Genomic DNA, 25,471 nt, shown 5'->3' with positions numbered 1-25,471 from the left:
CTGTATACAGCATGACTGGTGGGTTCCCTCCGAGTTCCTCTCTGTTCCCATTGTGATGGGGACAGGAATATGTTGATGAGCCGCTGAATATTCGATGGTCCAAAGACTGCATTTGCGTAAAGAACTGTTTTTCTTGCAGCAAACACTTTGCCATGCGGCTCACTTTTGAACACTCACTTTGCGTCTTTCACCTTTCGATACTCACTTATCAACTTTCACTTTTGACTATTCACTTTTGACCATTCACTTTTCACCATTCACTTCACTTTTCACTTTTCACCATTCACTTCTAACCATTCACTTTGAAATTCACCTTTGAACATCACCTTTAGAAAGACTAGGCACGGATTTGCGACAATGGTGCCATCAATTCAAATTATCTTCACCCTTTATTGGCATTCCATCTACCTCAAAGGTCATATACAAACTCCGGGTTCTCGCGATCCGTCAAGTCCAGCCTAAAGAATGCAAAGGTTAGCGATGTCTGTCTCAAATGTGTTATAGACCTTGGAACAGCGCAGCAAGAGGGAGACCCTCAAACTACTCCGTAAACCTGGTGCCTTCAGTAATATCTTACCATTCCTGATTCTCCAGCTTCAGATACCCCGGCTGCGACCTAATAGCAGCCTTTTTCGCATTCTGTCTCTTGCACCAGAACCAGATGAAGACGATGATGCAGAGACTCAAGCAGTAACACACCAGAATCGTAATGACACCAGGAATGTACCGCGGAGCATCTTTGGGTCTGAAGACTTGTGGTCCGCTGGAATTTGTTAGCATCTCATCACTTTGCGTTGCGATGATTAAACTCACATGATATTTCCAACACAGTATGCAATCAGGAACATGGCCGCCACAGTCGTCTTTTTCGTGTAGCCTGCTACATTACTCGAGATGAGACTGAGCAGGCAAACGAATGGCGTTGGGCTGGCTTGGGTGAAATAGTAACCGATGAGTCGCCCTGTGTTGTTGCTCAGTGGGAGACCCACAATGAGTGCAACACCGAGGATAGCCACGATCATTCCAGCACTCGAGATGAGAATTCTGTTGCCGTATCTCTGGGCAAAATAACCGCAACCGATAATAGCGACGATCTCAATGGCACCACCGGGAGTTCCGTAGAGAAGTGATTGTTGGGATGTATAACCGAAGGAGACGATCAGCTGGGAGAAGAAGTTGGTGATGCCACCTGCGATGTATGTTAATAGGAAGCTCAAGCATTCAATCCTGCAATCGTCTCACCATTTGGAATGTCGGCAATCAAAGCGTAGAGCGCAAAAGCCCACGCCATCGGATCAGTCAAAGCTTCCCGGAACTGGTACATCTTGAAGTGCTTGTTTCCAACACCCTGCTGGTTTGCCCTGATTCTCTCCAAAGCAAGAATGCGGTCTTCTTTACTCAGCCAACGTGCGTTGAGTTGATTGTCCGGGACGACGAAGAGGAACACAACTCCAACAGCAGCGGTAACCAGACCGGTCGCTAGGAAAAGGATCTGCCATCCCGCCAGCGAACTCGTGCCATTCTCAGTACCTTTGGCAATCCCATAAGCCACAACACCACCCACAATCTGAGCTACACCGTTGAATGAAAACCAGATTCCCACTCGCATGCCCTGCTCGGCTTTGGTGTACCATTGACTGGTGATGAAGGCGAACCCAGGAGTTACAGCTGCTTCAGTAGCTCCCAGAAAGAATCGAACCGCGACAGCGCCTCCAAAATCCTTCACGGCGGCAAAGCATGCTAATATTGCACCCCAGAGGATGATGYATGAAGCGCTGTACTTTCCAAGAGGGAGACGTTGGAGGAGTCGATTTGTGGGGTATTCCCACGCTAGGTAACCGAAGTAGAACATACTCGAGAGCCATTGATAGTCGTCTCCTTCCAAAGAGGTATCAGTTCGTAGACCCATGACTGAGGCGTAGGAGAGTGTCGTTTTGTCCAGGTATTGCAATCCATAGATTACACACATGATGGGCATGAGATTCCAGTCGATGATCCTCAGCAATCGCTTGTTCGTGGCTTCGTCAATGTGAATTGCCTCTCCGCCGGCAAATGCCTTCATGGCATCGTCGGCGTCATTGGAGTGCTGAAGGACCTTTTCAGGAATATGGCCTTCCTTAAAAGCTCCATCTTCGACATCGACCTCTGGATCCAAGTTTTCCCCTCTCTTCTCCATGACGCTTTGGACTGATGCCGAGATGATGTAGAGAATGAAAAGAAGGTCAAGAGAAAGAACGCTGGCAGCGCCACGTCTATTCGTCCCTCTACCACATTGTGCAGTGCCGATCGCCGCAAAGTTGCCGATAAAGCGAGACACCGCGTGTCTTGCACATGTTTCCCGCGCCGCCGCCGCCGGTCTGTTGCATTTCCAGTGTGTGTCATGACGTTCCCCTCATCTCGCGACGATAGGCAGAGCTCGACTTGCCTGTCCGGGGCAAGCGTTAGGGGCTCGGCGAAGGATAAGCTCGCCCGCCTTGCCGGGGGTTACACTCTTGGCTATGCTTCTGTTGTGAACAAAATTCGGAGGAGAGCTTTGTTCCATTCTCTCCTGCGACCAGTGCGCAATCTTCGGTGAATGGAAGAGATGTTCGTTGGAATCACCCTCGATGGGCTCAAAGCAGACGCCTGATGTCGCATTTGGCCTCGATACACGGAGTGGAYGCGTGATGGACATGTTACGAACAGGTCGTGATACCATGTCAAAGCGAGCGTAAAATGATGGGCATCTCAAACGAAATGCGTGATAATCACCTCCAAGAAATGGATACTTCATGCGCCCTGTTTCCTGGCGAAGAGGCATGGGTGTGAAACTGGAGGACTGAGAGAACGGCCAACCCTCGACCGAATTCATCACACATGTGCCATGCTCGGCGACAGAGCGTGTATTGTCGAAGAACAGATGGAGTGAATCCGGGGACAGGGGAAACAGCACGCTAGTTCGGCATGTATTTGACGATCGCACCYGGAGGGACGAGGACACCATCGGTGAGACGCAGGCAAGGCACAGATTGTACATACATTGCATCGCTGCCTTGTATGATCTTCTTGCGGATGTAGAATTCTCTGACTAGACGGTTGGAGGTACATCACAAGGACTCTGGAGGCATCCTCAATAATCGGCTTGTTGTTGGCAAGTAGAGGAGCATGATAGATATATATGGAGATGTTATTGACGATGTTCCTAGAGTGCTTTCAAACAGAACCTACATGTAGTATCGATATTGAACAGATGTCTTCTCGTTACAATGACATGTATCATGCAATACCTGGTATTGTTCGTTCTCCATCCGCCATTCTTGGTATCGATAATCGCAACATGGGTTGCACGGACAAGGATCAGAGGCTGCCTTTCCGCGGGGGCAAGTTGGGCTGCATATCCGTTGACGAGGTTCAACCGGCGAACAGTCGTTGAGGTAAGGCACTTCCTGATCCAAGCTGGAAGGGTGAAGACCAACATTCCCCGGCTTCGGAATGTCTCATACCATCTTGACATGTGCCATGTGGCAACGATGGTCGCGATTGATGATGCATGCTCCCAGCAGCTGAAGGGAGCTCCGATCCCTGCTCGTTGGCCAGCCACCTCGGCAAGCGCCCTTGGGCTGAACTATCGCAAAGCTAAATCCCAAGCTGCATAAACATGCATGAACAATCCAGAGCGAGCGAATGGCATGCGAACACGCCGCTCTTGCTACACTCTTTACGCTGGACATCTTGGCCAGAGGATGATTTACGCGCACCGTTTGACCAAGCATTGATTGTGCTTGCATTGATCGCGATTGCCCGTAGCGACTGTAATACCCTACCTACGTCCATCTTGTAGAACTGTTGACGCCCCCGACCGCCATTTCACGAAGAGACGCCACGAGACGACGCGCATACGAGACGAGTGTAACACTACAAGGGAACGGATCGAGACGAGGTGGATTTGCCACGAGTTACAATCGCAATAGCCAGAACTATACCACGGCATCAGCGGAACCCACTATAAAAAACCCCGGCGCATCACTCTACTCTCACGCAATGTGGAAAGCGGCCTTCTCAGGCCGCAGTGAGGGCGGTGGAAGCTCAACAGGAAGATCAAGTGAGCCAAGTAGACGCAAGAAGAGTCACCGCGCAGAGAGTGTGACCAGCTCCCGCACGCGAGACGATGATGACAGGCGGAGGAGTTCGCGGATGAGCAGTGTCTACGACGATGGGGGCGAGGAGAGTGTCTATGGAGTGCCATCTTCAGGTATGGTGGGCTATGGATCATCCCCAATTCAAACCAGCTCTGCGGCGCCTCTCACTGCCAGCGCACTCCGCATGTTGCCCGATGATGAGGAGCAATGGGAGGATGAAGATCGGGATGCGCGCAGCGAGAGGAAGAGCCGGCGGAGTGAGGGAGAGAGGAGGCGTAAGAGTGGAGGAAAGGAGCGCGAGAAGGAGAAAGAAAAGGAGAAGGAGCGAGAACGTGAAGGCGAAAAGGACCGGGCGAAAGGACGATCTCGGAGTCACTCGCGCGAGAGGGAGCGCAAGAAGACGTCAAGCAAGTCCACTGCACCTACTAGCAAGTCTTCTGGAAGGGAGAAGGAAAAAGAAAAGGCGAGGGACAGTCAAAGCGAGAGGGAGCAAAAATCCAAGCGACGTCCGGAGTTGGTGGAATCGCCAGAGCGAGAGGGTCGGCGTGAGGGCTCTCGCGCTCTGCCGGAAATGGGTAGTTTTGCACAGTTTCCAGGGCAATATGCTGATGGGCATATGGGTCCTCTGCCATCGCAAGACGCCATGATGTCGGGCGCTTTGCCCAGTCCTGCCCCACAACAAGGCCAATTTCCAGGCCAGGAGCCATATCATGACCAATACGCAGACTCCAACAGACCCCCCTTGGAGCATTCAAGCCACGGCTGGGGCGCAGCAGCAGATTACTACTTGGACGCTGGTCAATCAGTGCAGCATCAACCCGGCGTGAGAATTAGCAGCCCCAACATGCTTGTCAATCCGGATCAACATCTGGTTGCTGCGAGTGCCCAGCCGATCCCCGCCATGGACACGGGAAACGGAACTGCAAACGATTTCTACTCGGGAGATGTGTCTGTCAATGTTCCTGGGKGCTTTCACGGCGCGGGAGCAAGTGCGTCTGCCCCAGTTACCCCGGCCTCGAAGCCCAAGCCTAAGCCGACCAAGCAGTCATCATGGAGTGCCTTCAAGCCGGCCAAGACATCAAAGCCAGGAAAGGTGGGAAAGCCAGCCAAAACATCAACTTCATCATCGAGTGCAGCCGTTGGCGCAATGACCGCCGCTGCGGGGATCGCTGCATTGAGCGGCTCTTCACACGCCCATTCTTCATCCCAGCAGCAGTCATCGTACTCGTCCAAGCCGAATCGACACGACTCGGATGGCAATGTGTACTACGGCCCTCCACCACAATCACAATCTCAGCCTCCCTCCTACACATATGGGGTACCAGGCTCCACTACTGCGCAAGGTTCTGTCAACACCTACGGAGCGCAGTCAACGAACGGCGCGGGATCGAGCTCAACTTACTATACTAACGGCCATGGAACAGCACACTCAACCCCAGGTAAGCAATCTACTAATACGAATTCTAACATTCCTCTCTATGCAGCTGGCGCCGCCGCCGCCGGGCTTGCAGCTTATGGCGTCAATCAGCAACACGAACACATCAGCCACAACACGACTTCATCTGGTGGATATGGTGGTGGTGGTGGACAGGGACCTCCGCCACGACCCGGAATGGGAGGCTTCAGCCACTATMCCTCGAGTGGTGGTGGTGGGACAGGCATGCATCAACTTCACTACGGCCACGAACACAAAGGACCAATGACTCGTCTGAAAGATGGGCTACTCAACCTCATCTCCACCCCTGAAGATACTGCCAAAATGGAGATGTATACTGAATACATTGGTGTTTGCAAGCACTGTTTCGATCCTCGAACTTCCCCCTGGGACGCACCCCGACAGCATCACTATCACAAAAATACCCGACGTGACTCGTTTGAAGAACTTCGCAGGCGCAGGTCGAATGAAAGATTGGGTCGCAAGGGCAGCAATGACTCCCTCCGCCGCGCGGGAAGTGTGCGTGTTGACAAGGACAGCCGTTATTACGCCTCAGAAAGCAGCCGAAAACGACGCGAGAGTGGGAAATCAACTGGAATCTTGGGCGCTGGTCTCGCAGCTGCTGGAGTTGCCGGCGTTGCCAATGCGATCYTCAATGATGGTCGGAAAGATTTTGACGATACTTATAGTGTCAAATCCGGACATCGTGAAAGATCTGCTGCTCGAAGGCGCAGTCGAAGTTCGTCCCGCGAACAGAGACGCAAATCGACTCACGGTGTTGTGAGGCCGAGCGATCGAGAAGAATTCGTCACGGTCAGGCGGAAGGATGGAACCGTGGAGCGTAGGAGAGTACAGAAAAAGTCGAGATCTTCTTCTAGAGAGGGCAGATCAAGTGCTTTCTTCGGTGCGGCTGCCGGTGCTGCTTTAGGCGCTGGAGCGGCATCTGCAGGTATGCGACATCGTTCCAGAAGTCGATCTCGAGATTCAAAGGGCAAACGGAGAGAACGTCGCTCACCCAGGACATCCTATGGTCGAGAGGAGTCTCCCGAATCAGGGGGCATTTTTAGCTTCTTCTCGCCCCCGAGGAAGCATGAAAATCCCAGAAAGGAGGACCACAAGAAGAAGACGGCATTCTTCACATTCAGCAACAGCTCTGCCTCGTCCTCCAACTCCGAACTAGCATTCGGCGAGGCATTTTCCAGCAAGACAAGCTTGCCATTACGCCGAAAGTCTTCCGGACGATCCTCGACAAAGCGCTCTCGGAGAACATCGGATGACCATTTTGCTGCAACTGTGGCTGGGATTGGTGCAACCGCCGCTGCTCTCTCCGCTGCGCAGAAAGGCGGACGTATCAAAAAGCGTACCAGCAAGGTGGAGCTGGGTGCACGGAAAGATGTCAACAAGCGTGGCCGTACCCAAAATCACGGCTCGCCAATATCTTCAGAGGAAGAGTGGGAAGACGAGCTGCCCTCCGATGCCGACGGACATTCCAGCGTCGATGGAGGACTTGCATTTGGTGACTATGGCAGCAGACGGGTTTCCGGCCGCCAGAGCTTGGAGAGTATCAACTCGCAGTCCTCCGCAGGTGGTCTCGGAGCCTGGGGATGGCGTTGGGGCGGTAAAGATAAGAAGAGACGATCCAGGAACTCCACCTCTCCCCGCCCATCGTATGCGACGAGTGTCGCAGACTCCTTCGTCGCCCCAAGTGGGTACGTCCCGGATACCAGCAAGCCGTACTCGTCCGGACAGCCCATCTACATTGACGACACTGGGCGAAAACTTCCCAGCATGGCTTCAGCCTCCTCTCAGAGTGGCCACACTCAACCCTTGCAGGTCGTCGATCCGCAACCGATTTTCGATACTGACCCACGGCACGCTTCAATGCCAGGGGCATTCGATACAAATTCGCCGCCAATTTATCGACCAGGTCCAGCCCCTCTACAACAACCTCAGCCCACGACCCCTATCAAGCCGGCATTCACCCAGGATGAGGATTCCAACTGGGCACGAAATATGGGCTCGAATAGCTTTGCCCAGGATGCGGCGCTCATTGGTGCCGGAGCACTTGCCACTGCAGGCATCATCGCCGCTACATCTTCCAATAACTCCTTTAGCAGAAAATCCAGAGACTCGGCAGGATCCAACGTCCGCTTCGGCTTGACAGAGGATCAGCAGCGCAAAGAAGATCGCGAACGCCGAAGAGAGGAGAAGCAAGCCGACGAGGACCGTCGTCGGGCGGATCGTACTCGCGCTCTGAAAGAAGAAGCCGAGCGTGCGACCAGAGAGAGTGAAACACGCAAAGCCGAGGCCGAGGCGCGAGAGCGGCGGCAGGAAGACATTCGCCGTGCTCGTGAAGATGAAAATCGCAGAGCCGCCGAGGCGAAACTGGCCGCGGCGAGGAGGGAGGCTGAAGAGCAGGCCGAAATCGACAAGGAGCGCCAGCGTTCATTGAGGGAGAGGGAAGAGACTTATCGGCGCGAGCAAATCAGACTGGTCGAGCAGGCGCGACAACAGGAGGAGCGCAGAGAGGCAGRTGAAAGAGAGAGATTCCTTCGAGRGCAGCAGGAGAGCGAGCGTCGTGCCAAGGAGCGAAAGGACAGCAATCGAAAGACGTCAAAGTCTGGACGTGCCAGGGGTCAATCTTTGTCGGAACAGAGCGAGAAGAAGCAGGCAGCTGCTTGGGGACCTGTTGCAGGCGCTGCCGCTGCGGCTACTGTCGGTGCTGTGATTGCCAGTCGAGAGACCCGGGACCGCAAAGAGCCCAAGTCAACTTCGCGACGACAAGACGAATCATACGAAGCCAAGGAAGTCACTCCGCACTCCTCCCGGGACGTTGGCGAACCTCTCATGGACGACGACATCTTCGATCCAGACTTCTTCAAGCGCAAACACAGCCCAGCCTCGCGAGAACGTTACGAAGAGCTGGCTCGCAAGGCGGCCGATAAGGTCGTCTCTGCTGAGGGTGTCATCTCGGATCGCAAACGTGCGTACGAAGACCACAGCACGTACGCAGAGTTCTTCGCGCCCAAAGACGTTTTGTCTGAACCCGCGGATGGCAAGACGAAAGTGCTGGGACCAAATGCAGACAACGATATTCAGGTCTACCACGCACGAGACGCAGACATGCTCGCCCACCTGGATAGTGTCCGTTATGGTGGAAGCAGAAGTTCCCAGCCATACGGGGTTCCTAAGCTCAATCTCATTTCCCCCACACCGCCCATCACAGAAACAAGTCCAGTGCGGACGAAGAGCTCTGTCACGTCCTCGCCATCCTCTCCGCTGGCGAAGTCCTCAAAGTCCGTAGAGGATGGAATTCCAGATGTAGAGACTGACAGTGAAACGAAGTCGGAGCGACTCAACAGGAGTATTTCCTGGGGCGAAGACAAGACGCACGTCTACGATGTGCAGACGCCGGAGAGCTACAATGAAAAAGAGCGAGACTCGTACATTACCAGCCCAGATACGAGATCTCCCGCTCGCGACGATGTGTCTTCGGGCGAGAAGTTCCGAGGAATTGTGGTCGAGGAAGCATCAACAGGCGGCCAACCGAAGACGACGACTTACAGCGAAGATGAGCTCGCAAAGCACTACCGCGAGTCATCGAAGCATGCTGGACCGCAGGCACCTTTATACCGCCAGCCTTTTGTCGATTCAGTGTCTGACTTCAGCATCCAGCTTCCCTCGCCGGGAAGTAAGGGCGCAACGCCCATTCGTGGGTATATAGAAGGCAAGCCCGACAAGACCAAGCAAGCCGAGGAGAAGACACGACGTATTCCGGGTGGCTTTGATGATGAGGAAGAGGCTACGTCAGCTGGTGCGTCCCAAGAGACCAAGGCTATTGAGGAGCCAGCATGGGAAGCGCCGCTTTCGAAGAAGGACAAGAAGAAGCGCGACAAGGCCAGCAAAGACGCCGAGCCAGAGCCAGTAGTCGAGCAGCCCTCGGCCTGGGAGCCACCCCTTTCGAAGAAGGAACAGAAGAAACGTGACAAGGCCGCAAAGCGATCGAGCACTATCGACAGCGAGCCTTCCACTCCTGTCGTAACGGAACCCGAGGCCGTCATCGACCCTATCGTGCTGACAGAGTCTCCTACCACGATCCCCGCAGACGAAGAGCCTGCATGGGAGCCACCGCTTTCGAAGAAGGAGCAGAAGAAGCGTGACAAGGCCAAGAAGCAAGGTTTTGCAGATGTAGTCAGCTCGATTGACAGTTTGCCACGTGATACCAAAGAATCCCAGCCCGCAGAGACTACAACTCGCGAAGCATCCCCGGTGACTGTGGAGGAGCCTGCTTTGACCAAGAAAGAGCAGAAGAAAAAGGACAAGGAAGAGAAGAAGTCCGGCTTCGGCGGATTTGCCGATATAGCCGATACTGTCCTTGCGGCTGGAGGCATCGCTGCGGCGGCCGCTGCTCTCGACACTGTCGAAGACGTGGATGGATCCAGCTCATCTGGCAAGAAGAAGGGTAAAAAGGGGAAGAAGGCCAAGTTGGGCGAGCCACTAGATCGAGAGTTTGAGCCAGAGTCGCCACCAACTGCACCTCCTTCGATGCCCGGTGGATGGGACGCCGATCAGGAGTCTCCCACGCTGAGAGACGAAAAGCCTGGCACCGAAACGGCTTTTGACCCTTTCCAGTACCAAATTGATGACGGTGTCAGTACTCCACCAGCTGCACCAGAACCGCCTCCCGCACACGAACCTGATCCTTGGTCCGAATTCGCGGAGCCCAAGAAGAGCAAGAAGAAGAGCAAACGCAACAGTGCAGCTTTCAACCTACCAGAAGTCAGCTCGCCATWGCGGAGTGAAGTTGCTTGGGACGACTATGTTGGTGGAGACAAACCAACCACAGACACTCGCGACGCTGCTGAGGTGACGTCCTACACGAATGGCCATGGCAAGGACGAGAGCTCTCGCTCCGATCGTACTCCGAGCGAAACAACACCCATCACGTCAGGTCGTCGTGGCAGTGACTACTTCGGTACATCATCTCACGGAAGCCCGCGCCGCACATCGCCAGATGACTCTCGCTCCGTAAAGTCTGCACCAACGACCTCACGACGCGATGAGGCTCGCAGAGGGAGCGATTATTTCGACGAGCCTTCGTATGCATACGAGACGCAATCAGTGGCAGCTTCGGAACCAGTCGATGTGTACGGCAGCTCAAAGAAGTCCAAGCGTCGATCCCGGCATGAGGACGAGGAGCCGAGACGGTCCCGAAGAGATGATGATGACGATACCAGATCTGTCATGTCCACYCGATCGAGGCGCGATRAGGAGGAATCACCTTCGGTGAAGAAAGACAAGAAGAGTGGAATCCTCGGTTCCCTGTTTGGACGCAAGACTGAGAGCAGTCGAGATCCTCCTCGCCCCAGCAAGGATGACGAAGATGAGGATGCTCGACGTCGGCGGAAGAAGAAGAATAGAGAGTCGTACACCGGTGATGAAGATGACGACACCCGTAGTGTCAAGTCTGAGTCCCGACACAGAAGCCATCGCTCCAGATCCGATTATGGAGGCGACGACGATGATGATGACACCCGCAGCGTGAAGTCTAGCCACAAATCTCGCCGCTCAGGGACTGGTATAGAAGACAGCAGGGAACATCGCCGGCGCAGTACACACGACAGCGATCTCGACCGAGACGTGAGTGACAGCGGAAAGAAGCACCATCACCGCAGGAAGTCTGGTGAAACAAGCCGGAGCAGTTCTCGCCATGAAAACAGGAGCGAGAGTGGGCATCGTCCCCATCACCACCGAAGAAAGACTGACGAAGACACCAAAGACCAGTCTTTTTTAGGGATGCGGGTAGAGGATATGCCGCCTCTACCCGTTAATGTTCCAGCCACGTCTAGTCCAGTCGCTATTGCAAAGAGCGAGCAGGGAATCGGCAACCTTGCTCAGACTGGACGAGATGCTGGGACGGTGAAAACTGTCGGTATCCAAGGCGAACAGAAGATTCTGTCGCTGGAGACGCCCTTTTCTTCTTCTACAGAGACCCTTGTCCCGAGGCCTGGGTCGTCGCATAGAGMAGCTTCTTCCACTGCCGTGCCACTGAGGTTTCCTGGGCATGCCCCACCTACCCCTACCGTTGGTCAGATGAAGGAACGATCAGTAAGCTTCAGCTCGCCAGCTGCTCCTTCGACTGGTTCGGCACCCAGCTCGCCAGTGTCATTGCGAAAGTCTCGACACAATCGTCCGGGATCCACGGAGATCAAACCACTTTATCTGGTGGAGCGGAATCGCAAGACTCCAGAAATTGAAGATGCGCTTCCAAGTCTTCCATCGAGCGGACCGTCCAGTCGTGCGTCCAGTGTTCAATTGAGCGATGCCTACGAATCCGCGGTGGAAGAACTTGAATCTTCGGATGTGGAGGGAAAACAGAAGCTGCAACTTGACATCCAAGGTGCACAGCAGTGGATAGAGGAGCATGGCGATGTCTTGGGCTCCAAAGAGACAACGCCCAAAGCCAGTGAGTCGCAGCAGCAACCTTTCTTCCCTGCTGGAGCGGAGCGACAAATCAAACAGGAGCCGCAATTCTATACTTGGGAGGACTTTGCGAGGGAGGAACGCACACGCGAAGTTGATGATGATCTTCCGCCACTTCCTCGCAGTCGATCTGAATCACCACTCAAGTCTGATCAGCATGATGTTCGCGATGGTATCAAAGTCGCCGCAGCCGCTGCTGTACTTGGAACAGCTGCTGTGTATGCTGTGAACCAGMTCAGGAGACAGTCACCCGATCGTGTCGTTGATGGTGGGCGGAAGGATGAACGAGAAGTGATCGCCCAGGACCCATCCGCTGCCATCCCAGCTGCTGACAGCAAACTTGAGGCGCCATTGATCCGGRAAAGCTCCATGAAGAAGAAGGGCAAGAAGAGCAAGAAACTTCAATGGCAGGATGAGGAAGAAGCTGGACCTACCAGCCAGACACCAGGTCCAGACAACGCCGCCTCGATCGATCCTGTTGCTATTTCTCAGCAGCCGGACCTGGCGACAGTGTTTGCATCTGCCGCTGCTCATACCATGCCAGTTTACAACGTTGGCATAACTTCGCAAGAGCAGACAGAAGTCTTGACGCATTCACCCTCGGAGGCCCTGAAAAGCGATGATCCGAAAGATAGCCAAACTAGCGGTGAAGGTGTTCGGAGCCTGKACCGGTCTGCACCATCCGATCCGGCTGAAATCGCCACGAGTACCCTCGAGCACGAAGATGACCGTCCGTCAACCTCATACAAGATTCCCACAGCCAAGGCCGATCCAGCGCCGCTTGTTGTTGAAGAGCGAGTTGTCACGGCAGGAACAGATGACTCTCCCTCTGTCAGTTCTGAAATCAAAGACGCTCCGCAGTTGACACGCAAGCAATCGAAGAAGTCGAAAAAGAAGTCGCAGTCGGTATCTTTGTTCGAGCATGAGCCAGTACCGGTGCCATCGACTTCTGGTGATGCTACGTCTGTTGAGAAGTCCGCAGATGCCGACCATGCACAGGATCAACCCACGGATGAGGCACCGACACCACAGATCAATTTTGGCGTGTCTGATTTCAGCAGTATCGTCCAGGGGTCAGCAGCTGGGTGGCACGACTCGCAAGCCGACGCCTTTCGATCCGTAATGGACGCTCAGGCCAAGAAGCCTCAGGCTACGGCCCGGTCTGATCCATTCTCTCGCGATTCGACTGCCGATGAAGTGCGTACAGTGGTCGATGGTGATGCGCCGGTTGGTCCCAGTACGAACCAAGTCGACGAGAACGATGAGTTCGCTTCTGTTTCAAACAAGAAGCCGGGCAAGAAAGACAAGAAGGGCAAGAAACAGAAGGAGCTCTCGTCCTCGGAGCCAATCAAGACTGAGGTCATTGAGTTTGCGGATCGCCCTGAATCCAAGCCGGAGACTGCGGAGGAGCCGGTTCCTGTCGTTGGAGAAGCTACTGTTGAAGAAGCTTCTCTGCCAACGTCCAAGAAGTCCAAGAAAGATAAGAAGAAGAAGAATCTGTTGGCCTGGGACGAGCACGAAAATGCAGCGGAGTCGAATGACCAAGATCTCTCGCGTGAGGTTGAGCCTGAGACGGTGCTAGTGTTGACTCCAGAGGATGCTGAACCTTCGATCTCGTCTTCCAAGAAGTCCAAGAAGGACAAGAAGAGGCAATCATCCGTATGGGAAGAATCCGATGCAAAGGAGGAACCCACTCTTCTGCCCGAGCAGACGGAGGTTGCAACTCAAGAGTCATTAGAGCCCATGCTCGAAGTGGTAGGAGACGACGCACCATCAGTAGTTCAAGAGCCCGAATCCGCTTTTTCTTCCAAGAAGTCAAAGAAAGACAAGAAGAAGAAGAAATCCGCTGCCTGGGACGAGCTCGAAACCCCGGAGGAACCCGTCGCACTGCCGGAACCTCGCAGTGAGGTTGTCGAAGGCGAAACAGACCGGGCAGTCGCTCAAGATCCTGGCCACAGCTCACAGCCCATATCCGAGCCGACAGATGTGCCATTCCAGGCTGCATCGAAGAAAGACAAGAAGGGTAAGATAAACAGACAATCTTCGGCTTGGTCCGATACCGTGCCAGAGGCTGCTCCACTGGAAGGGGACAGCGGTGCCGCTTTCGTGGATGCTGAAGAGCACCATGGGCCATCAGAGCTGAAACCTGAGGAAGAGCAGGCAACCCCAAAGACAGACCTAGCGAAAGGAGTTATCGTAGCGGCTGGTGCTGCTGCTGCGGCTGCCGCAGTTGTAGAGCTGGCAAAATCCGACGAGTCCACTCCCGAGCCGGTATCGAACGACTTTGCTCCAGTGTCTTCCAAGAAGAGCAAGAAGAGCAAAAAGGGCAAAAAGAGTCTTGACTGGACGGAACCTGAGGCTGAGGCACCGTCCGCACCAGAACAACAGGACGAGTTCGTAGACGCCAAGGAGCCGGCCTCTCTCCCTGTTGAAGAGCAACCTGCGAGCACTCCCCATATCGAGGATAGTAAGTCGGTCGCGGAGGAATCTGCCCCTCTCCCTATTCAACAGCATCCTTCAGATGATCCCCAACCGGAAGACAACAAGCTTGCAGCATCGGTCGTTGAGTCGAAGGAGAACATCGTGTCAGCTCCGCGCGAAACTGTCGAAGAAGTCACAGTGACTGACGAGCCCACTTCCTCTATCTCCACGAAACAGAGCAAGAAGGACAAGAAGAAGAACCGAAAGTCACAGGCATGGGAACCTGAGCCGGCACCAGAGCCAGAAAAAGCAACGTCCGCACCTGTCGACGAGCCTTCAGCAGATCATACGGGAGAAGCGTTTGTTGTCCGCGAGACCCTGGAGCCTGCGCAGGAGGGAAATGTTCCTGAGGAACCAAGCCTTGAACCAGAGTCTGCTCCACCGCYGGCCCGCAAGCAAAGTAAAAAGGACAAGAAAAAGGCGCGGCAGAGCTTATCATGGGAAGGCGATGCCAAAGCCGAGGAGGCTGTCAACACGGAAGATGCGAACGATGCGCCGCCGCTCGATGTCGGTGATGGTGTTGAGAACGCTCCACCACCGCCGAACGCCGAGGAACCTCTTGTCGAAGCTGCGACTCCTGAAAATGCAGACGTTGTTGCGACCAATGCGCCTGATATTCCGGTCGCAGAAGCTCAATCGGAAGCCGCTCTTGATCTGCAGCCAGCCAACGAAGACGAAATCAGAGCAGAAGAACCAAGTCTCCCGCAGGACAACTTTGACGACAACACTGTGCCTGAGACTGACGACTTCTTCGGGCCATCAGATCCCGTTATGGAAGAGCCATCGCGGATGACTGAAGATCTTGACGCATTTGGCGAGCTCGACTCCCGCGCCTTGGAGAGAGAAGAGCGGCGAGCAGCCCGCGAGGCTGCTGAATCTGCAAGAATTGCGGAGTCGTTGCGCGAGCGACCAAAGGATGAAGCTTACGCCTCGATGCTGACTGGTAGAAAGTCTTCCATCAAGAAGGGCAGCAAGAAAGGCCGCAAATCAATTTCTTCGGCTACACCACTTGTGCCAGCCGCAGATGAACAGACTTTGCCTGTAGAATCACCCGCGGTGGAGGATTTTCCAAACAGCGAGGAGATAACCAAACCAGCCGAGCCTTTGCCTTCGCTGGAGTCGGACTCTGTTGACAACCCAATAGCGACTGAGGAGCCAAAGGACGAAGATTTGTGGGCGTCGAGCAGCAAGAAGAAGGGCAAGAAGGGCAAGAAGGACCGGAAGTCTATCTCTGAGAACCCTCCCATTGTGGAGGAGCCGGCCACGCCAGCGGCGGAAGAGCCAGGGGCCGTTGAGCAGCCCTCGGCACAAGAGATCGATCCCATCGCCACCCAGGTCCTCGATGATACTGCTCCTCAGGCAGTAGAAGCTCCCCCGGAGGACGATGCGTGGGCCGCAAGCAGCAAGAAGAGCAAGAATAATAAGAAAGGCAAGAAGTCCATCTCTGAAGGGTCGACTGCGCTTGAAGAGTCAATGCCAGCGCCTGAAGCGTCCATAACCGATGAGAAGTCCGTGGCAGACGAGGTCGGTGCCGCTACCAGTCAAGATATCGGCAATGTCAGTCCTCAGCCAGTAGAAGCTCCGCAAGAGGAAGTCGATTTGGCATTGAGTGGCAAGAAAGGAAAGAACTCAATTTCTGAAGAAGTGCTTACCACGGTGGAGGAGTCTATTCCTGCGGCGCAAGAGGCTACGCCAGCGCCGGAAGAGTCACCGGTCAGTGAACAGCCTGTGGCAGATGAGCCCAAAGCCGCCACCGGGCAAGATTTTGGCGATGACGCTCCTCAGCCGGAGGAAGATGAGTGGGCGACAAGCAGCAAAAAAGCCAAGAAGAACAAGAAAGGCAAGAAATCCACGTCTGGAGAACTACCCACCACTGTGGAGGAGTCCAGTCCAGTAGCTGAGGAGACGAAGCCTGATGATCAAGCTCTGGCGCAAGAAATTGATGCCGTCGCCGAAACCAGTGCTCAGGCCGCGGAGACCCCGCAAAACGAAGACGAGTGGGCATCGAGCACCAAGAAGAGCAAGAAAAATAAAAAGGGCAAGAAATCCGTTTCGGATGCACCAGTTCTTCTGGACACGAGTGCGGGTGACGAGCAGTCTGCTGCCAGAGAAAGCGAACTTCCCACAGCTCTGGAAGTTGACCCCAGCGCCCAGCCCGAGAGCTCCATCTCTCGTGACATTGATCTCAGCTCAGCGGAAACCCAGCCAGCTCCACCCGTAGCAGAGCCGCAAGATTACGAATGGGCCCCCACTTCAAAGAAAAAGGGCAAGAAGAACAAGAAGAACCAGTCCTTCACCGAAGTGGCGCTTGCGCAGATCGATGCCGAGCCAAGTGATGATGCTCAGGTTTCGCTCGCTCCTGGCGAAGAGCTGACTACCGAGCCCGTAATTGCTGTTGAGGAGTCCGGTGTCCCACCCGCCGAGCTTGTTGTCGATGTCGAGCCTGCTAATACACAAGCTGCCGAGCCTGTTCTTGATGTCGAGCCTGTCAATACACAAGCTGCCGAGCCTGTTCTTGATGCTCATCAGTCTGATGTACCACCTTCTGACCCCATTCTTGATGTTGGGCAGTCTGAGGTACCAGCTGCCGAGCCTATTCATGATCTCGAGCACGCTGTCGAACAGTCCGATGCCCCAGCCGTCGAACCGCAGGACGAATTCGAGTGGGCTTCTAGTTCGAAGAAGAAGAAAGGCAAGAAGGGCAAGAAAAACTCGGTTATCGACGCAGCTCCTGTGCCGGAAGAACCTCAAACAACAAGCGAGTCCACCACTCCACCAGTCCGCAACGAAGATGTCATCGCCGAGYCTAGCCCCGCTGTCGAAGAGTCTGTTCCGCCAGCGGCTGATACACAGGAAGAATCCGCGTGGAACTCCGGTTCCAAGAAGAAAGGCAAGAAGAGCAAGAGAAATCAATCCGTTGCCGAGGATTTACCCGTGCCAGTAGAGGGCATATCTGATGAACTCAATGTCGATGCGTCCAAGGATGCCACTGTAGAGTCTGCCCCAGTCTTTGAAGAGGCGTMTACGATCGAAACGCCCTTTGAAGCACAGGTTGATCCAGTCGAGGACCCCGTGGATGMTTCATGGGCGTCCAGCTCGAAGAAGAAGAACAAGAAGAGCAAAAAGGACCGGAGCTCGACATTGGTTGATCCCCCTGCCGAAGTGAATGAAGCCGAGAAAAGTGCGTCATTGGATGCGATCACTCCAGCACAAGATGAAGTCTCTGCTCCGGCTTCCACGGAATTCGAATCTGTTCCGAATGCCACTGCTGCGGATCCGGTGGAGGAAGACATCGAGTGGGCCATGCCGTCGAGCAAGAAAAAGGGCAAAAAGGGCAAGAAATCCATTTCCGGAAGTGTCACACCCGCAATTGAATTTGCACCAGGCGAGGTGCAGGTGCAGGCTGATGCAATGTCAACATCTGATCAGCCCGCGGAGGAGGCCTCTCGCACCGCCATCGACCAAATGCCGGCCGCGCGAGAGGAAGATGTTTCCGGAGATGTCAACAAGGATGCGGCAGCGCAACAGATGCCGGTAGAGGACTTGGTGTTGCCAGAAAATACCGAGCAAGAACCTTCGCCGTCAGATGAGCTAGCTGGAACCGCGCCTCCAATGAGTAAGCCCGAAGATGAAGCAGAGACAGCAGCCAACAACAATGCTACTTCTTCGTCTACTGTAGAGACCGAGCAAAAGACGGACGAAGGTGGTTCCGATAACATTGTCGAATCCTCTGTGCTACCTTCAGAATCTCCTCAGCCTGCCGAGACTGACAATCTCGACGACTGGGCTTCTCCTGCCAAAGGCAAAAAGGGCAAAAAGGGCAAGAAAGGAAAGCAAGCTGTGCTCGAGGACAGCGAAATCACAAAGCCTGCAGAAACCCAAGATACCGAAACCAACCAAGATGGGACTTTCGAGGGCCCTCCTGAATCTATGGCAATAGAGCCGCGGGAACCTCCTGCTGCAGTGGAAGACGACTCATGGGCTCCGCCAGCCAAGGGCAAGAAGGCGAAGAAGGGAAAGAAGAACAAGCAATCCTGGGATACCGAAGAGCCCGCGCAGGAGATAGTTCAAGCCGAACTTGCTCAAGCCACCGAGGAGTCTCTTGCAGATAAAGCATTGTCTGAGCCGAGTGCCTTGGTCGATGCAGGTGAAGAAGCCCAGGGCGGTTCTCAGCGCGATACTCTCGAACAGGCTCAGTTGAACGTCGAGGCAGCTACTGTTGCTGAGCCCGAGGCTGATATGCCGACCACGCAATCTCCGCAAGATATTCATGTGGCCGAAGCAACTCCTGAAACAGAAATCGTCGACATCGAGCAGCCTACAGAAGCCGATTCTTTCGCTGCGAAAGCCTCAAAGAAAGACAAGAAGAAGGGTAAGAAGAATCGATCGTCTACCCAGGACCCTTGGGCTGAGACTACGGGGACTGCAACTCCAGAAAATGCCGAGAACGAACAAGCATCATCTGAACCGAAAGAGAGCAGTCAAGACCAGTCACTGGATCTTGATTTGGCTGCTGGTGCGCTCGCTACTTTGGCTGCCGGTGCGATCGCCGCTGATGCTTCCACACCTGCAGAGCCCGAGGAGGAGTCGGGAAGTTTCTCGACCAAGCAATCGAAGAAAGACAAGAAAAAGGCCAAGAGGGATGGTGCGTCCACTCCGTCAGCAACAGCAGACGAGGCTGGTGAGAATGTCGATACGGTTCAAGTCTCGGTTGAGCCCCCATCTGACAACACTGGCGTGGCACTCGAGCCAGAGATTGAGACCAAAGCTGAGCCCGAGGAAGAATGGGGAAGCTTCTCCACTAAGAAATCGAAGAAGGACAAGAAGAAGGCCAAGAGCAAAGGGTCTTCAACTCCGACCGCCACTCAAGAGGATGAGGTTCGTGAAAATGTTGACACATCTTCAGCCTCTTTCGAGCCCTCTGAAAGCACTGGAAGGGCAATCGCGCCCGAGACTGAGACTTTGATCGAGCCAGCGCAAGGCGATCCACCCGCAATCTCAGAGCCAGTTGAAGAGAATGAATTCGCGAGCTTCTCGACCAAAAAGTCAAAAAAGGACAAGAAGAAAGCCAAGCAGAGCGAAGACCTCACCACAACTTTGCCGAAAGAAGACGAAGCTGTCGAGCCCGTTGATACGGCTCTAGCTTCAGTCGAGCCATCTGGAGACACTGTAGCCGCAGTCGAACCAGAATCTCAGCCTGTGGTCGAGCCAGCGCAAGAATCTACACCTGTGAGCACGGGGCCGGTTGAGGAGGATGAGTTCGCAAGCTTCTCCACGAAAAAGTCCAAGAAAGACAAGAAGAAGAAGGGTAAACAGAGCGAGGACTTCACTACGACTTTGCCGAAAGATGAAGAAGCTGTCGAACATCTTGACAGCACCTCAGCTTCTGTTGAGCCAATATCCGAGCCTTTGGTGGAGCCAGCGCAGGAAGTCGCATCTGCGAGCCTGGAGCCAGTTGGAGACGAAGAATTCGCGGCCTTTTCCACCAAGAAATCAAAAAAGGATAAGAAGAAAGCAAAGCAAAGCGAGTCCCCCGTGGCGGCGGTATCGCGAGATGAAGAAGAATCTGTGGAGCCCACTGCCATCGTCTCGGAGACTGCACCGGACGACTTGGGTGCAATTCCTGAATCAGAGAAGCAGGCAGATGAAGTACTCGAGCCAGACGAACGGGTAAAGGTAGAGCCCGTCGAGGAAGAGTGGGGAAGTTTCTCGACCAAGAAGTCCAAGAAGGATAAAAAGAAGGACAAAAAGGGCGGCTCGTMCACGCCGACGGTACTCAAAGATGATGAGGCTGTCGGGACCATCGATTCTGTTCACGCATCAGTGCCGGATGATCTTAGGGATGCACCTGAATCAGGAGTACCTGCAGAGAACGTTCCTGCAGAGAATGCTGCCGTGGAGAATCTGCCTGCAAACGCGGAACCCTTGGAAGACGAGTGGGCAGGCACCTCGGCCAAAAAGTCCAAGAAAAACAAGAAGAATGACAAGAAGAGTGGCTCTTCAACGCCCGCGATCGTGCCAGATGAAGAGGTCGCTCCGATAGCTGACATTCCCATTGAGCCATTTGAAGTCGTCACAGAAGCAGCGGCTGAAGAAATGCCACTTGTGGATGTCGAATCGACCCCAGTTCCCAAGACACAAGAACAAGAACAACAAGAAGCTGTGGAAGACGAGTGGGCAGGCCTTCCTACAAAAAAGTCGAAGAAGGACAAGAAGAAGGACAAGAAGAGCGGCTCTTCAACGCCAGCGGCTATTCAAGATGAGGAAGTCATTCAGACAGCTGATCTTCCAACCGAGCCTACCGAGATCGTCGCAGAGAAGAATTTGCAAGAGATACCATCTGAGAATTTCGAACCGACAACAAAAGAACAAGAGCCGGCAGAAGAGGCGTGGGCAGAACTTCCTACCAAGAAGTCGAAGAAAGACAAGAAGAAGGACAAGAAAGGCGGATCTTCCACGCCGGCGGCTGTTCAAGACGGAGATGTCATACCCGACACCCTCTCCAAGCCCGTCGCGGGTGTGGAAGATGTCACGACCCAACAGACATCATCTGAAATTCCCGATTCAGCGCCCATTCCTCCAACGGAAGACCAACAAGGAGACACCTGGGAGGGCTTCTCCTCTGCCAAGAAGTCCAAAAAGGACAAGAAGAAGGCAAAGAAAAGCGGAATGTCAACACCGGCGCCAGAGCCTGAGGTCGAGCCATCATCCGCTACTGGGACACAAACTGAAGCCGTAGTAGCTGAAGGGTCTTCGAATGACCTGGAGACTCCKCCATCAGCTGAGGATGMAGCTACCATCAGTGAAGCACCTGCTGCTCACGATCACGGCGATACGAGAACTGAGGAAGTCATTGTGCCTGCCAATGTAGAGCTGCCTCCAGAGCAATCGCGCAGTTTGGAAGAAACRAACGCATTGCCAACAAAATCAAACCCCACGCAGGACATTGACTTCGCCGCTACATTGGCCGCAGGACTCGCCAATACTGGATTCAACCCCGACTTGGTTATCAGCGACCCGATCTTCCACCGCAGAGCCTCCCCACCTGGAGCAAGTCCCGAAGCTGATCCCGAAGAAACATTCTCTACCACAACCAGCAAACGAAAGAAGTCGAAGAAAAACAAATCGACGGACGGTGACGATGGAGGTACACCAGCCGATGCTCCAACACCTTCTGTCGCGGTCACGGGAAACAGCGAAGCACCTCGGGATGACTTCAATGACACCATCAGCCAAAGCCTTCAAGGAACAGGGTTTGACCCGGCTTTGCTGGAAAAGGCTCTCGCTTCAAGCAATGACAACCCAGGCGACATCGCCGTAGATGATGAGCCCGACCTCTCTTTTGTGACTACCAAGCGGAAGAAGGACAAGAAAGGCAAGAAATCTTCGATTGCCCCAGAGGATCCTACGCTAGAGAGCGCTCCAAGGGACGCACCTGACTTGGACTCCCTTCCCGATGCAGGAATTCAAAAGGCAGGTGATTCACAAGACATCATCAGCGAATCGACAGGTGATGCAGCCGGAGCACTCGCGACAGAGGACAACAATCGTGCTCTGGAAGATCCCGCTAGTGCCCTGGTGATTGGAGGAGATGGTGAGATGGATGTGGATGAGATGGACAATGCATACAAAGCCTACAAGAAGAACAAGCGCAAGCAGAGAAAGCTGAAAGCTACAAACAAGACTGACGGGTCTTCTGACAACCCCGAGAGTGCTTTGGACACTGAAAAGTCCGCGGCTGCATCGGACAACGAGGCGAAATCACGAAACATGGCTGCAGAGGGTGGATCTGCGTCTGGGCTTGGCATCGTCGCTGCTGGCGTTGCCGCTCTAGCAGCGAGCGCTCTTGTCTCGGGTGAAGGCCAGCAAAGGTCAATCTCTTCACAGCCACCTGCACCTGCAGAACCGGGATGGTCGTTTTCCGGACTGGACAAGAAGGAAGGCGAGCCCATCCGTGACAGTGGGTATACCGAAGGCAAGCGTTCCGCGCAGCAGTCGGAGCGATCAAGCCGCGAGGTTCCTGCGGTCGTGCAAGAGAGCTCATCTCGAGAAAGCCTGCGCAACCGGAGATCGCTCGAGCCAATCCGCATTTCCACGGGATCCACGCCGGATGAAGAGTGGGGTGTCAATACGCCCGACAAGCGGGCAGAGACGAGCAATGACAAGCACTCGCAGGCCCATACCAGAGGCCTCAGCTCTGATGCTCCCGCTGACACTCCACTGCTTCCAACCAGTAAGAACCGAACGTCGTACTTGTTCCAGTCTCCGCCTGACAATCTTGCAGCATCACCGGGATTGTCATCTCAACATCATCCCCACGATCCACAGACACCCAATCAAAAGTCCGAAAGCTCCGACTTCTTCAAGACAAGATCCATGTTTGGCGAGCCTGTCAAGCGTGCCAACTCCCAAAATCGGCCCATCTCGGGAATGGATGCTAGTAGTGATCGCCCATCTTTTTCGCCAGCCGGTGCTGGGGGTCCCCTCAGTCCGAGGACACCATTGCGCCCCATCGCGGAGGAGAGCCAGGCGATCAAGAGAAGTAAGGCGGACACAGATATTGGTGGATCTGGACAGCTCAAGGTCACGAAGCGGAGCGAAACACCTCAAGCCATTCAAAGCATTCGCGACCGACATCGCACCCTTTCGCCAGAGATCGGAGTGCCCGAAGGTTTGTCCTTGAGGGGTTTGAGACGAACCAGCAATCCGCTCTCGACCGACGACATCATCAAGAGATTGTCCTGGCCGGCGGTGGACGAGGAGAATGACACGGTCAACATTGATCGATCCGGCCCCCGCAAGGCCATCATGCCCGACATGCGATCTCCCAGCGGCATGAGCAACCGATCTGGCACGAGTGGGACGTATGGACATGGCCGATCGGCTCCAGAAGTGCGCTCCTTCAGCCGCAACAGCATGCAGAGCAATCACAGCAACCAGAGCTCCACGCCTTCCCTGCGACGCATCAACTTGTCAGGTGACTTGCGGGCCGCCAGCCGGCGGGGCGAAACGGGGTCTTCCGTTAGCGGCACTGCACCTACAACAATCCCCTTCGAGGCGCCGCCGACACCACCGCTCAACGATGACGAGCTGAATGGCATGCCGGGTAGCGCCTCGCGCGGTGGAGATATGAGTGATGTTTTTGTATGTCTCCAACACCTCCATTGTGATGATGGTGATGGTATTGATGATGCTAACAATGCGCAGCAGGGCTATGGCGACGCGGCCGAGTCGCACGTCTCGCCGACGCGACCGCCAAGCGTGCGAAAGCGGCAGAGCATGCACATTAATGAGCTCGAGTCGCGACTTGATATGCTCGTGGCGGAGAATCGTGCGTTGCAAGAAGCACGACAATCGCAAGATTCTTCGCGATATGTCGTCAACGACCAGAATCTGCTGGAAACACTGCAACAGCGCGAATTGGATCTCCAAGCCAAAGATGCTGAAATCAACCAAATCAAGGCCATGCTGCAGCCGATGCAAGACGAAATCGCCCGTCTCTCCGAGATGAACAGCGGTCTGACGGAAGCCAACAAAAACCTCGTTGATGACACCAATGGTCGATATGCCACGCTTCAAGCCGAACATGCTCAAGCACATGAGCAATGGCAAGCGACCACGCGAAACCTCGAGAACATGCAACAGGAGCATGGTAGAATCACCTCCGGCATGAAAGACATCCTCGAGGCCGAGATCGCCACTGCTCTTGCTGACAAGAATGCTGAAATTCTGCGGTTACGAGAACAACTTGACATCGCCTCGGAACAGATTCGGGCATTGCAAGTGCAAATCCAGTCCTCCAATTCAAGCGACTTCCTCATCCAGCGGGATGAGGACTACTTTGATGGTTCGTGTCAGAAACTGTGTCAACACGTCCAGCAATGGGTGCTTCGCTTTTCCAAGCTATCCGACAATCGTGTCTGCCGCTTGTCAACAGAACTCAACGATGACAAGTTGGAAGCACGTCTGGACAATGCAGTCTTGGATGGCTCCGACGTGGACAAGCTTCTCGGCGACCGAATCCGTCGCCGTGACGTCTTCATGTCTGTCGTCATGACCATGGTGTGGGAGTACATCTTCACACGCTACCTCTTCGGTATGGACCGCGAGCAACGCCAGAAACTCAAGGCTTTGGAGAAACTTCTCTCCGATGTTGGTCCACCCCGCGCAGTGGCTCACTGGCGCGCCACCACCCTCACACTTCTCTCCAAACGGCCAAACTTCTCCGCCCAGTGCGGTATGGACACCGAGGCGGTTGCGATTGAAATCTTTGGAGTGCTGTGCTTACTTCTTCCCCCTCCATCTGCTTCTGAGCAGCAGCTTCTCGCATCATTGCAAAAGGTCATACGCATCGCCGTGGACCTTTCCATTGAGATGCGCATCCAGCGGGCCGAGTACATCATGCTGCCACCGCTACAGCCAGAATATGACACCAACGGTGATTTAGTCCGTAAGGTGCACTTCAATGCCTCATTGATGAATGAACGTTCGGGCTTCTTCAGCTCGAACGAAGAGTTGGCGGCAGAACATGCCGTCGTTAAGATTGTCCTCTTCCCCTTGGTGGTGAAGAAGGGAGACGATATTGGAGAAGGCGAGGAGGAGATTGTCGTCTGTCCAGCCCAAGTGCTGGTCCGAAATGATGCGGGAAAGGGAAAGAAGGTCGTCCGCGTCATGTCCGGTGCCATGGAGATTGATGATCCGATTCGAAGTCGGAGTCGACTGAGCAGTAAACCTAGTGTGATGATGAGTGATGCGGGGGCTTTTTGAGGAGGTTCGATTGTAGTTGGAAGGATATAYATATTTGGGATGGTTTATATTATGACTGGCGCTTGGGGGGTGGATATTTTGATTGAAGTTTGAAGTTATCTCATTCCCTTCTTACTTCTTTTTTCTCTCGTTCGACAAGATCATCGTCAGCTCCTGCTTTTGACATGTATAAGATTCTTGGGGACGT

General features: G+C 54.2%; 2 protein-coding genes; one reads left to right on the top strand and one right to left on the bottom strand.

The window, feature by feature from the left end:
• Positions 1 to 409: 409 nt before the first annotated feature.
• On the bottom strand, positions 410 to 2,176 carry RCC_11402 (probable permease of the major facilitator superfamily; the record flags this gene model as incomplete). XM_023776623.1 has 4 exons in its annotated part: positions 410 to 458; positions 578 to 763; positions 814 to 1,189; positions 1,243 to 2,176. The coding sequence occupies 4 exons, from the start codon at positions 2,174 to 2,176 to the stop codon at positions 410 to 412; spliced, it is 1,545 nt and encodes a 514-aa protein (XP_023632391.1).
• A 1,844-nt stretch (positions 2,177 to 4,020) lies between these two features.
• On the top strand, positions 4,021 to 25,284 carry RCC_11401 (uncharacterized protein; the record flags this gene model as incomplete). XM_023776622.1 has 4 exons in its annotated part: positions 4,021 to 14,059; positions 14,192 to 22,750; positions 22,802 to 23,661; positions 23,725 to 25,284. 4 exons carry the CDS (start codon positions 4,021 to 4,023, stop codon positions 25,282 to 25,284), a joined length of 21,018 nt encoding a protein of 7,005 aa, XP_023632390.1.
• Between the last annotated feature and the right edge of the window lie 187 nt (positions 25,285 to 25,471).

Source organism: Ramularia collo-cygni (genome assembly GCF_900074925.1).
Source record: "Ramularia collo-cygni strain URUG2 genome assembly, contig: RCC_scaffold30, whole genome shotgun sequence".
Classification (NCBI taxonomy): Eukaryota; Fungi; Ascomycota; class Dothideomycetes; order Mycosphaerellales; family Mycosphaerellaceae; genus Ramularia; species Ramularia collo-cygni.
This window is presented reverse-complemented; position numbering and strand designations above follow the sequence as displayed.